Source organism: Tripterygium wilfordii, chromosome 6 (genome assembly GCF_013401445.1).
Source record: "Tripterygium wilfordii isolate XIE 37 chromosome 6, ASM1340144v1, whole genome shotgun sequence".
NCBI classification, from domain to species: Eukaryota; Viridiplantae; Streptophyta; class Magnoliopsida; order Celastrales; family Celastraceae; genus Tripterygium; species Tripterygium wilfordii.
Window position 1 is genome coordinate 9,245,537 of NC_052237.1, and position 13,638 is coordinate 9,259,174.

General features: G+C 38.5%; 2 protein-coding genes across 3 annotated transcripts; one reads left to right on the top strand and one right to left on the bottom strand.

The window, feature by feature from the left end:
• The first annotated feature begins 578 nt into the window (after window positions 1–578).
• On the top strand, window positions 579–4,588 carry LOC120000783. The gene is made up of 6 exons (XM_038848913.1): window positions 579–1,113; window positions 2,443–2,533; window positions 2,715–2,875; window positions 3,766–3,793; window positions 3,927–4,035; window positions 4,280–4,588. The coding sequence occupies exons 1-6, from the start codon at window positions 853–855 to the stop codon at window positions 4,359–4,361; spliced, it is 732 nt and encodes a 243-aa protein (XP_038704841.1). The 5' UTR covers window positions 579–852; the 3' UTR covers window positions 4,362–4,588.
• Window positions 4,589–5,132: 544 nt separating this feature from the next.
• Window positions 5,133–13,076, bottom strand: LOC120000782 (glucose-6-phosphate isomerase 1, chloroplastic-like). Of its 2 annotated transcripts, XM_038848911.1 has the most exons (14): window positions 12,377–13,074; window positions 11,839–11,961; window positions 11,545–11,643; window positions 11,343–11,426; window positions 9,389–9,532; window positions 9,237–9,302; window positions 8,091–8,159; window positions 7,878–7,985; window positions 7,206–7,258; window positions 6,983–7,121; window positions 6,714–6,870; window positions 6,484–6,562; window positions 5,868–5,934; window positions 5,133–5,783 (listed from the first exon to the last, which is right to left on the bottom strand). In XM_038848911.1, exons 1-14 carry the CDS (start codon window positions 12,899–12,901, stop codon window positions 5,649–5,651), a joined length of 1,848 nt encoding a protein of 615 aa, XP_038704839.1. In that variant the 5' UTR covers window positions 12,902–13,074; the 3' UTR covers window positions 5,133–5,648. The 2 variants fall into 2 exon arrangements, with proteins under 2 accessions (XP_038704839.1, XP_038704840.1); XM_038848912.1 differs by lacking the exons at window positions 5,133–5,783; window positions 5,868–5,934 and adding an exon at window positions 5,952–6,193 and having other exon boundaries at window positions 12,377–13,076.
• Window positions 13,077–13,638: the final 562 nt, after the last annotated feature.

The window sequence follows — 13,638 nt, forward strand, 5'->3', positions numbered from 1 at the left end:
TATAAAAGTAAGCCTAACCCAACATCTCAGAACTTGTACAGCCAACTGCCAGGCCCAAATTTATGTAAAGGTCAAGCCCTATCATCTGCTAGGCCCAATAGAAGACAAAAATATTTTTAGAACTTTATACAAAATTGTAAATTTGTACTCAACCCACTAATTACACGAAACCTAAAGCGTAATTGAATTTGGTTTATGAATCTATATTTCTCCTTCTCTCACATGGAGGTTTGGCTTTCAAAAAATTTACAAAAAAAATGAAAATCAAATTATCTTAAGCTTTGTTGTTAATCTTAAGAGATTCGAGACGAAATTGATTCTTTGTATGTCATGTAAATTTTCATGGATTTTAGGTTCCAAGCATTTCACCAACACTTCAGAGTCACACTCTTAATAAAATACTAATGACTTATCCTGATCCCACGTTGAGAATCTCTGAAGATGTGGTTGAAGGGTCCGGAGGTTTTGATGAATTGTCTTAGAAAATATCCCACGATATAAAAAAATTAGTTTTTTTTTAATATTATTAAAATAAAAGAATAAATAAACAATTATAAAACACCTGACCTGATTCTGAAGGCGGCGTCACCGAGTCTCCACGCTACACGCCTGCAATCTGCGCTGCAGCGCAGACAACAGAAGAAAAAACGAAAAATGGAATAAGAAAACAAAAAGGAGAAGAAGAGAAAAGGAAAGAAACAAAGAGCAGCACATGCGGAGTCCCAAGAGTTCTTCCTCGTCAGAGACGATTTCTAGGATCACCGAACTCATGGACTGTAATTCAGGTTTCTTTTAGGGTAGATAATTTAGTATTTGTTAGTACAAAGAGACAGAGACTTGGGGTTCTAGGGCATGGAAATCGAGGTCTCCGGCTCCAATTCTGTGGTTCCCAGCATGGATTTGGATAGGGAAAAGAAGGCGGAGGAGGATCGGATTCGCTTAAAGAGGAAGACATTGGAGCATGTGCTTGACCAGTGCCATAGGGCCCTTGAATTGCTCAGTAGTGGGAATGGTGTTGATGATGACGATGATAGCGATGGTGGCCCGCAGTCTCAAGGGGAGGCCAGTCGTGAAGACTCGTCGGTTCAGACTGGCGATCGAGAAGCTGATGAGGTATTGTTTACTTCTTAGGGTTTTGGGTGCTTTGTTGGATTTTATATTTTGGTTGAATGGTTTTTAGTCTTTATGTTTGATGATATACTCAAAGTAGCTGAAAAATCTAGAGGAGGATGAGGAGGTTGGGGTCGACTTTTCATGTCTTGAGTTCTTTTGGGTGTTGTACAATGAAGTTGTATTATTAGCTTATGAGATATATTTGATGCAAAATATTTTTTCTTTTTTGGCTTGGCTTGAAATGTAAATATGGTATTTCAACCAAGAATTTTCTCAAAGTGAAAGTGATTAATGTGCAGGCCTCTGAATTTGGATCTACCGATTTTTGTCCGACTAGTATATGTTTTTATTCCACCACCATTTTTAGCGATCAGTATTTATTTGCGGGGAGGTTTTTCTCTGTAATTTATTGTCTTCTTGCTGTTTAATATGTTTTTAGTGAGTTGTGCATTCGCTCTGGATGTAGCATTGACTTTCCTTTGACAAAGTAGCTTCGGTAAAATATTTGCATTGATACCATATGCTGATAAACTTAACCGTAAATGTGGGCCAAGATTAAGACGAGAATGTGCTGTTATAGGAGGTAGGAAGACTAGTTGTGGTCTGTTTATACTTATTCTTTCTTCAATGATTTATAAGTTATAACTGTCGTGTAGATAGGGAGGTTAAAGTATGAAGCTTACTGATCAAGACAGGGCAGGAGTTTGTGTCCAGGAACTTGACCAAATGCTGGTAAAAGGTGTGGCATATTGTTGCCGAATCATGGAAGTCACCTTATCTGTGACGATTATGATGGTCGATTTAGTTTGATAGTAAGAATGGCATGCTTCCTTGCAAGAATAAAAATTGTCTCTTTTGTTATAAATGGGCATTTTTAAATTGGTTCTTCACTTCCGACCTTCTGGGTAGAAAATTTTCTAAGACGTTGAACTGGTGAAGGTAAAGGTGGCATTAAGTTGTCATCTGAACATTTTTTGTTAACAGCAATAAAACACAATTCCATTTGGTGCATCAAGCTTTCTAGTATGTAGTTGCACCAATCACTCTGTTTATTTAAGCCAGTCTTAAATGCATGTGTTATTTGATACCAGATACAGAGGATATAATGACATGAACTTACATTTGCAGACATCATTTGCACAGTAATAGGAATAGATGTCTTCATTATTCCCCTGATCTTGCTACCTAGATTGATAAAGCCCATAGATACTCATTCTAACTTTCTGCTCTTTGTATATTTAGTGCACGATGGTCAGTGCTATACTTTCAAGATTTTCAAACATTTATGACTAAAGATATCCTTTGTTTTTGTACTCTTGCCCTATGTAGTTGTGTGATCTTCTCAAATCTAGAGTTGAGTGCCCTGATTTCCTCGAAAAACTGGAGCACGCTCAGTCATCAGTTCCTCCAAATGTTACTGGTATGAATCAAAAGATGGTTTCTACCATGACTTAATGTCCTTTTGACTTGTTCCATACTCCATATTACATTTTTTTTCTTAATATTATTTTTAAGCTTTGGAGAAGTTAATTCTTGGATCTAGAATAATTATGTTGTTCTCTTGAATGCCCAATAGTGATAATGTACTGGTATGTTTTCAGAAGAAGGTAGTTCTTGGGACATGATCAATGAAAACGATCTTTGGGATGGTGAAAATCCTGATTCGGATCAAGAAGATTATGTTCTGGTTAGGCAAGAAGATATTGTAGAAGGCATTGCTTGTTTCATGGCTGCATATTTGTTGTCTCTCAAACAGACTAAGGTATGCAAAGTTGCTGAGCTTTTAAATGTGTGAAGTTTTCTGTTCAAGCATTTTGCTTTATTTCATTAAGGTTTAGAAATATCCTTTGTATTTGTAATACTTCATTCTACTTTGTTTCATATCCCGGATGTTGCATTCTTCCCGTTATAGTTTTATATATATATATATATATATATATATATATATATTTATGTTGTTTACAAGGGCACATGGCCCTTGGATTCTTGTGATGCAATGGAGTGATAGGAAAAAAGTATTAATTTTTAAGTATCCTTTATTATTGGCATATTAAGAAAGATATCGTCAGGCACTGCTTGCATCCTATATTTTCCCTCTATCGGTAGATGGTCATAATCTTTCCATCTAACAGCTGTAACTTCACAGTGGAGCTTTTACAATTCAATCTAAGATAGCATGCATGCCTAGGTGGTCGCTGATTTTCTTTCTATTTTTTGGCTTCTTTTGGATTGTATTCTTTCTATCAATAGTACAAGTGAGTTACATTTAAATGTTATCTAGCATTTGTTTGATAATCAATGAAAATAAATTAACAATGCATATGGGAGTTTGAAGGAAGATGATAACGAGGAGAAAATGATCATTTGAGGGAGAACAGGAGAGTATACAGTGTTGTGTAAACTGATCATTACACCTTCAATATTCAAATGGAATTTTTGGAAGGGTAAATTCTGGAAGTTCATGTCAAATTGTTAAATTAAGCATCTGCCTCCAAAATCCAAATGTGCTTCCCTCTGCACAATCCATCCACAGTCTGAGAATTATGTCATTTACATAATTATATTCTATGTTGTTTCGTTTTAGCTAGATAATAAATATGCTGTAGTCAAAGTGCCTAATGTTCTTCTCTGTGGTTGCTTGCTTGTTTGCAGGACTTGACCCCAAATCAACTCCAGGAAGGTAACTTAATTCTTTCCTTTGTTACATAATGAGCTGCAGCCTTTTTGTTCTGAATTCCTTTTATGCTTTTATTGAAGAATATTTGTCCTATACGGTATCGGCTACTGAGCCTCCTATGCTATATACCTTTCAGCACTTAGCAAGACATTCTCCGTTAAAAAGAGAAAAGGAAAGTTTCGGAAGGCATGGGATGGGAGTAAAGTTATTTATAATGTTGCGTCTTGGGGAGCTACTGCCATTGGGTAAGTTATGAACCTGTGGTCTGGTATTCTCAGCTAAAGCTTTGCTTTGCGACTCATGTTGTCCCTACTTATTGTCTGGGCATTTCTTTCATCTATTTTTCGTTATTTGCCTATTTGCATTGCTGTGTCTTCCTTATAGATCCATCCACCAATGCAATTGCCATTCGCATATGTTATTCGTCTACTCTGGGAATTCATGTTTACTAATTCAGTAAATTCATTACATTGTTTTTGTTGCAAACAGGATATATCAGAACCCTCTTATTCTCAGTGCTGCCTCTAAAGCCTTTTGGACTTCTTGTCATGTTATATCAAAGTTTCTCTGACTTTACCTGTTTCTGGCTGGAGATATCTATGCTATTGGAATTCACTGCTGTACTTCTACTTATGCTGCCAATGCAGCTCCCTGTTCCATATGGTGTGCCATTCTTTCCTTGTCAACAGATCAATTTATTTCTCCTATGTAATTTAATCTTGTAAATACTTTTTCAAGCTCAAAGAAATTATGGGTGAAATTCAATATCATTTTCAATTTCTGTCTTTTATTGCTCTCCATCTCGGTGTGATTAGGCTGTCCAGATTACTGTATTGAGCAGATGCGTTTGTGTTTGTGTTTGTGGACTGTTTTCTTCGCTTTTACATTATTTGTATGTAGATGTATGGTAACATATCTACAAGCTAGTGAAGTCCCCTCTACTGAAGTTGGGTTTCTTTCGTTATCTTGAATAGTGCCCACACTCCACAGTATTTTCTGTTTTTGCCTTTAGAAGCTATATGGTGATAACCACGAATAGACTTTACATATGGTCAATATGTCAACTTATCCGCTCGTAAAAAACTTTTGGTAAAAGCAATGAATGGACTTGAACTTGGGTACCTCTAACTCGAGCATATGTCTTCTTGACCATCTCGGCTGATGGGTCAACGGCTGATGGGTTGTTGGCGAATGTAGAACCCACGCTAAATACCTCTTTTCAATTGATGGATACCATATATTCTGTAAAAACAATGAATGAAGAAACGTTTCTGCCTTGTACAACATAAAATGTCTACTTCCAGAACCTTCAGTATTGATAAGCCCTCATCTGCTCATGCTGTTAAAGTGAATGTTCATCTAATTTGCACTGGGTTAACATTACATATTTCTTCTGGCCACAGGCCCAAGGCCCAAGCATGTAAAGAATGCCCGTAAGATACCAAAAGTGGACAATACCTTCGGTTGCAAAGACGCGTCCACAAACTTCTTGATAATCAAAGCAGCAGATGTTGAGAAGAGAAAATGGAGGAACAGAAGTCAGACTCCATGTTGCCGTTAACCGGTTACATTTAAGGGAGTTACCTAAGCCACCAAGCACTTTCAAAAAGAAAGGAAGATAGAGATAACATGACAGCTGAAGGTGGACAGGTACAGATTGGCTTGGTAGCCTAAAAAAGGATTGAACTAATCCTGTTCAAAATGATATCAGCCGTTGAAACCATTGTAGTCTTGACTTTACAAAGAATTCCTGCTTCACAGTGAAGATGTGACAAAACGAAGTCAAAAATAAGCTTATTGAGCAACTTTTGGAACAACACCACATGCTTGAGATATGAATTATCAAATCCAGTAAATCTTAAGCATACAACTCATCCACATTGCACTCTCCAAGGAAAACTTTGATGCTACGCGGTGAACCACAATTGCCTTCGGCAATGATTGCTCTGTCGTTGGCAGCCATGTGTGTGATAATCTTGTATATCATTTCAATCTACAGCATGGAAGGAAAACAAGAAGGAACCCATTAGCCAAAATAATTCTCTAAAATAGGCTCTTAAGAAAAATTTATGCATACATCTTCAGGCACATGGCAATGTTCAGCAACTTCCTCAAGTGTCAATGGTTCCACAGGTTCCCTGCAGCTGAACATGGAGAAGCACCGTCGTCAACTGAAAATACTTGCAGCAAAGCAAGAGGTCAAGTGAATTAAAGATGAATCAAATTTTCAGAAAGGACTTTTATACAGCATGTTACTCCTGTTCAACTTAGACTTCATGAGTCAACAAAAATGGTCCCATTACTCAAGGAGGTTTTTCCAGGTTTTAACAAATGGTGGAGATTGTTTTCAGCATGGGACATAAGGAAGGTTGATGAGTCCCCAGTCCATCCTATCAAATTATTCTGCAATCCAAAATCTCTGATCAGACAAAGGTTTCTATTGTGGAGAGAAATTCAGAAAATTTGAGACCAGAATGACATAAATTTATATCTAGGTCTGTAGCCCTAAAACAACTTCCAGATTTGCAAGTTCAATTAGCTTCTCTCACAACATATCTACTCAACAAACAAGGAAAGTGTCTATCCTGGAACAGAGATAATCTGACAACGCCGGCAGTGTAGAATGCACAGTTACCAGTTACCACCACATTTCAGAACAAGTTCAGGAGATAAACCAAAACTTTCTGTTTTACCTGGCCTCATTGAGAACTGCCAAAACCCGCTTTTGAAGAGCTAATACCTCTCCTGCTGCTTTCTTACCTGCTTCCACACCTGCGATGACGATTGAATACAAGCACACGTACAGAAAAGAGGAAGACAGCACATGTGTCAGCTTATGCAATCCAATATTAAAATAACATAAGGCATTCATTGCACTTGCAGAGAGAGATTCAAAAAAGCAGCAAAGGGGAAATGCATCTACCAGGTTGATGGTAAGCATTAATGTTGATGAGGGAGGCATATAACCCAACTGTTCGCTCATAAAGTGCAACAAGAGCCCCAACAGATCTAGGCGTCACTTCCTGCACTGTCACTGTGATGGACTCCCGATCATTAGCATACAAAGCTGACCTTGTTCCCTGTATAATTCAAGTTAGCTCTTGACAGAAATTTTTAAAAAAAAAAAATGAACGAGTGACCATGAACTTTTGTGCCTCAACAGAAAGTCACCAATTATGGCAAATATCTAACCTGCAGCATCCCAAACAAGTAATCACCGCATGTTACACCGGGTTCAAGCTCCCAATCATGACCTGGGGGTCTATCACGTAGCACTTCAATGAAAGTGGCAAAGAAATTGTGCACACCCTCCCTAAGTTGCTGAATGTAGCTGTAAAATATGCAGGAGTCAGGTCAGGCTAGTATGGATAGCATCAATAGATTTATTGGATTTGAGTATGACAAAAAGTCTTACGCGTGCTGGTCTGTGCTCCCTTTATTTCCATATACAGAAAGCCCTTGATTCACCTGCGAATTCAAGTGTCAACTGTCAAGACTTACAATATGGAAGTATGCTACCAAATCACCTTTACACGTAGGGAAGTACATTTAAACGAGTTGCTTTCTTTTTTCTGATGGACAAGAGTAAGTTCTAATTTTCAGTGAAAAACATATTTGCAAAAAACATTCCTCTCCATTTTAGATGTCCATTGGGAACCTAGGCCAATTTGATATAATATAGTAATGCAGGTTGAATCATGAAACCCCACTAAACTTTCGCATACTCAAAGCAAGTTATAGCAAGTATATAAATACGAAGTTTAAACTAGAAGATAAAGGCTTCCACCAGTCCATTTGATAATTATGTAAATACAGAATCATGCTTTATTTATGATGCTCATATCATATGTTATTTGAGAAAGGGAACGAATCATAAACCGAGAGGCTACAACTGAAAGAACACAAGATCAAAAGCAAGGGACAAAGTAGAATAGACCATCAAGCAACTGGAGCTTCACCAAGTGGTCAGAACTTTTAAGCCTATTGCTCTCGTCTAAAACCAAAGTGGGGACCAACTCTTCCCAAAGCAAAACCAAAGTTAGACCAACACAGGATAGCTTTTCAATTAGATACAAGATTTACGTACCCGATTACCATCTAGGTCAAACTCTTTCCCCAGAGATTCCATGACCAGCTGCTGCAGATACCTACTAAATAGTAATAAGCTGTCTTTGTATGGAAGGACGACCATATCCTGCAGAAAGCAAATTGGGCAAAAACGAAGTTATTAGCATTGAAAAAAGTTTGAACATAATTTTTGAAAGCGCAATGATCTGGAAAACAGTGAATTAGAAATTACCTTGGACCCTACACCATCAGAAGCCCAGTACCAGCACATTGCTAACAAAGCAGAGGGGTTATTCCTAAGCTGGAAAAGGAAGAAAGATTAAACAAGTTAATCAATCAGAGGGCAGAGGGGTAATATGATATGGAGGGATATATTTTCTCGCTTTGCTAAAGGAAAGAGAGAATATAAAAAGGGAAGCAACAGAACTTCAATCTAATTAGATATCTAGCCACAATAAATGACACAATTATGTTCTCATGGAATGCATAAGTTCAACTTTTACATTGGACGATCATGTTTCTAGAAAAAAAAAATTTAAGCAGCTTTGCTAAAATAAATTTTTGATTGGAAGCTTACTAACATATCAAGACCATCTGTATTCAGAAATGGAATGGAAGTCCACTGGTTGAGCTCTCATTGCCGCCATTCACAAAACCCAAGTTAGCGCACAACAAGAGCTTTTGTTTCAATGGAAGTATGAAGGTAATTGTATAGCACGATGAAGCTCAACTGAGCATCAATACTACATGATGGAAGATTCAGTGCAAGGAAACTCGGTGAAAGATTTTTTATACACTGCATGCATTTTAAACGGTTAAACCAGTATTTTTCCCACATTAACAATTGCAGAATAACGCTAAATTGCACATAAGAAGATAACTTTCAACGGCTCCCGCAGCACATAGCTCAGTACTCAATCTACATGGAAGATCAAACAGTACAGAGAGGAATCCCTTCCACTGATACTAATGAAGTAATGAGTAATGACCAACCTGCTTTACCTAGAATCTATTTAAACAGCAATTAAGCCTTTGCATGATATTGTTATCATTACTAGAAACAATCTGGAAAATCCCAAATGAGAAATTCTACCAGAAAATTCAGAGCACTGTGAGATGAGGAAGAATGAAAGCCACAAATTTTAATCTAACATAAATTTCAATCTGCAAGACTGCAAGAACTATGTGAATTGAACTATGTGTATCCAGTTTTGCCTGCCCTCGGCAGTTTCCCAGATGGTCACATAATATCCATGGGACAATATTGGAGAATTGGATTACAATCAAAATATTTCTTCATTCGTCACCAGTCACTCGTAAACAACTGAGTGGTGAAAATATTACAATGCCCGAAATGAAAAAGCAAAATGATGCTTACCACAGTGGTCCTAGTCTCCTCATCCATCAATGATGCACCAGCAAGCATTTCCCTGATGTTGATGCCCTAAAGAGAATATTGCTCGTGGATATCAAGATTCAATATACCACAAAGATAAAGGCACCTTTCGAATTTGAGGGGCTAGTACTCACTTGAAGTGCTGCAGGAAGCAGGCCAACGGCAGACATTTCAGATGTCCTACCACCTACCCAGTCAAACATAGGGAATCTAGCTAACCAACCCTCGATTCTTGCAGTATTGTCCAATAACGAGTTTTCTTGTGTTATAGCAACACCCTGCATATAGAAAAAAGAACAGATTGATTGCAGCAAACCATTATGCATGTCTCAAATTTTAAAAAATTTATGTATTAACTCCAAGTCTTTCTATGAAGTAGCACGCGAATGTCTCTATCATTCAAACAACATAGAATGAGTGAAAGAAGAATCATATGCAGAATCAACTATGTTTTCCTAATATCATGATGCCCTGGAAAAATCACAGCAGAGAAGGCTACCCATTAACAACAGATCAGTAGAACCAAAACTAACCTAACCTAACATCTCAGTGAACACCCCGATGACAGCAGATGTGTGAGCTAGGGCTGTACTTGAGCCGAACTTTTGGCTATTCAAGCTCGGCAGTCGGCTTGAGTTCTATAGGAGAGCCTTGAGTTTGAGCTCGAGCTTGATTCGAGCTTAATATGGAGCTTGAGCTCAGCTCGAAATGTGTATGCAAAGTTTGAGTTCAACTTAAGTGAGCTCGCCAAAATTTTTGAGCTCGCGTTATATTTTTGAAATTTTATTACTAATATTATAATTCAATTTTAATAATGATATCATATTATGTAAAATATTATATATATGTATATATATATATATATATTAATATATTAATATATTGAAATGGAGCCGGCTCGCGAGCTTTCGAGCCAAATAATCATAAGCTTGAGTTCAAACTCGATAGATAATCGAGCCCCACATTAAGCTTGAATTCGAGCTCGGTAAACCGAGCCCTAGGCAGCACCGACTCGGATACGGCGACACAGGATGTGGGTGCGGGGATACATCGATTCGTAAATTCTCAAAGAATATAGGATGCGGGTGCGGGGCAACTCGGCTAATAAAAAAAATATGTTTTTTATAATTATAATTTAAATGTCAGAACTCCAGCCCTCTCACCCATTTCTTTTATGGTAAATAAACCAACTGATGATGAATCTGGGGAGCTAGTAGAGAAAAAGGTAAAATTGAGATGGTTGGAACTTGGAACCAATTAATACAGAGAGAGTTTTGTCCATGAGTCAAAGGTATTAAATATTATAATATTATGCCCCTCTCTGTCTCAGTCTATCCATCTTTCATGCATCATTTAATGATGTTTTTTTCCCCTCTTCTCTGACAATTTAACCCCACCTGCACTCTCTCTCTCCTCGAAGCAAACAAAATTGTGTTTCGAAATTCTCTCTCAGCGAGTCGCAGCCGAATCCGGCGTGTCCCAGCTGCATCCGCGTCCCTGCCGCACTCAGTGCGGGTGCGGAGCCCATTTGGGCGTGTCCGTGCTGCTTAGACCGAGCCTAATCGAGCTTGAGCCTGAACTGCTCGATAAGAACTCAGTTAGTGTGCAATCCTAAGTGTGAGCTATTAACATGGAGTAACAGCCTCCTCGGACAACACTCCTCTGGTAAATGCTTTGAAAAAAGATAGTAGTTGAAGTTCAATAACTGGACAACCAGATGGAGCATCTATCCACCAAACAACAAGTGATGAGTTCTAATTAGGGTAAGACTTTATCCCATGTCTTAAATACGCCACAAAGAGATATTATTACCAACTCGAATAATTGCGACCGCAGACCTGCCATAACAGGTTTTTCATCAAAATCATTTTGCATATGAAATGAAAAATGTGACACGCAAACGTTCCTCATGCAGAAAAGACTCGATATATTAGTTGGACACAAACTAAAGCAAAACTTCTGCTGCAAGTGGTTTGTAACTCATATGCTGCACAACCCTGGCTCCAACTTCACAACAGAGGAAAATTTAAATTCATACTATTCTGTGAATAAAAATAATTAAAGCAGAAAAAGAACCTGAGATTAAACCTGTTTTGCAAATTCCAGTCCAGCTTCACGGAAGGCCTTTTGTACTTCCAGTAACCCATTTCTAGTTTCAGGAGTGCCCCCGCTCTGATAGAATAGAGAGTGATCATTAGTTAAACACATTTTACCGTCATATCATCCATTATGGCAACGTCTAAGAAATCATTTAAGAAGCATGATAATGTTAATAATCTTCACGAAAGACCTTCGAAATCACAATTACAAGCGTAGAAGCCAACTCATGACCAAGCTGTGCAATCTGATGGTCAATTCCAGCTGGATCTGTATTATCAATGAATCTTATCTGACAAGACAAGAAAACATTGTCAGAACATAAAAAAATTAAAGCAGCTAAGCTAGAGATGTATAATTGGCAACATTGCCCAACTGGCATCGCTAGTCTGGAGGATCAGTGAGCTCCAAAAGGCTGACAATCATTGAGTTTAACAGAGAACAATCAAGGGCCAATATTCTAATACTATTTAATATTTACAGATACCTTGAGAGGAGGATTATCAGGAGCCAGGGCCTCTGCGACAAACTGTGGTCCAAGAGCTGAACCTCCAATACCAACAGAGAGTATATGTGTAAAGCGACCTTCAGAAGAAGATGGGGGCTTGATCTGGATTTTATAAATCAGGAGGGAAAAAACTATACATCAAACTAAGGACATCTTCACTGAAAGCAATGTCATCTCATGATTTCCTAAGACACATTATCATTACTTGAAATTGTAAAGGAACTCCACATGTACGAGCAACAATAAGTCATGCAAAACAGTGCCCTAACTCAAAGCAACATGTCAAAGCATTTTCTACAAGTCATTAGAAAATATAAATTGAAAGTAGACAAAAGGACTGTACAGACGAAGTATTAGTCGGAACAGCAGAAGAAATCATTTTAAGAAATAATCATTGAAATTAACACACAATGACAAGTTCATTCTGGTCAGAACTAAAGATCAATAATGAAAGAAAAGGTTACACCATGCCTTGGGGCCAAGATGTCGCATATCACTTAGTTAGTCACGAACTGACCTTACCACTGATGATTTCATCAGCAAACTTGCACACAGCATCCAAAGTATTCTCAATCTGCGACGTCAAAATCGCTTTAGGCGCGAGCTTCGAGTTCCTGAGCCAGTAATGCCCGACCATCCTGCCTTCATCAGGATTAGCGATCGCGCCCTTCTCCAGCTCTTCCATGGCCTTGAATGCAGCTTGGAACCGAGGCTCCATCTCCGCCACAAACTCATCCGTAAACCCAATCCGGCTGACATCGAGGTACAGCCCTAGCTCCTTGTGCTGGTACAGCCAGTCAACGTATCTCCGCCACAGAGCACGAGGATCCTTGTCCAGTCCCTGCTTCAGCTTCGTAGGCAATTTATCGTTCGTACTAGATAAACCGGCGGGAGCCTCCCGAGCCACGGACTGAGCCGGAGCGAGTTTAGGGCGAGTTTGAAATGTGACCGAGTCTCTACGGAGCGAAGGTGTGGATTTCGCGAAGGGGGTTTTAGGCTTGAGAGATGGAGAAGAGGAGCAGATACCAGAGAGCGATGCCATCGAAGATAGCCGAAATGAGCGATAACAACGAAGTGATTATATGAGTGAGAGAGAGAGAGAGGTTTTGGGTTAATCCATGGCCGCTGGTTTTGATATTTTCGGGAAACCGGAAATGGTTTTTGTGTTGTCTGCGCTGTGAAGCTTGAAAAGGAGTTGAAAATATTTGTTTTGTCTCTACGAGTCCCGCCGGGCTTCGTAAAGCTATGATTGGAACGGTTGGTTTCTGTTGAATGAACGATAATGGGCTCATCTAGTGCAAAATATCACGGGAATGCCCTAGCATAGCATATTCCATGCGGGTAGATCGGGAATGTAGAACGGACCATGGGGGCGTAACTTTGAGTCACTGTAAGAATTGTTAATTTATAATGAATGCGCACAAATTTTAATTTGGGAACTCAAAAGTTAAATTTGTTTCAATATATATATAGAGAGAGATTTTTCATTGGTCCGCAAATTCTTTATATTAATTTTTTTTTATGTCACATCAACAATTTGATTGTCCGGATAATCAAAAATCTTCTCGAGCGTGTATAATATAACAATTTTCAACTTTAAATTCTCATGTTCAAATGTTTGAGCATCAAGTTAGACCTAATCAACTTTCAGTTACCAAAAATTGCATAACCCCGAACTTCTCACATGATGCATCAACCCTTTTTCTATTTTGACATTTAGACGCGCATGATAGTACAGTAATGAATACCCGCCACACAAGATGAGACCCCACGTCTAAC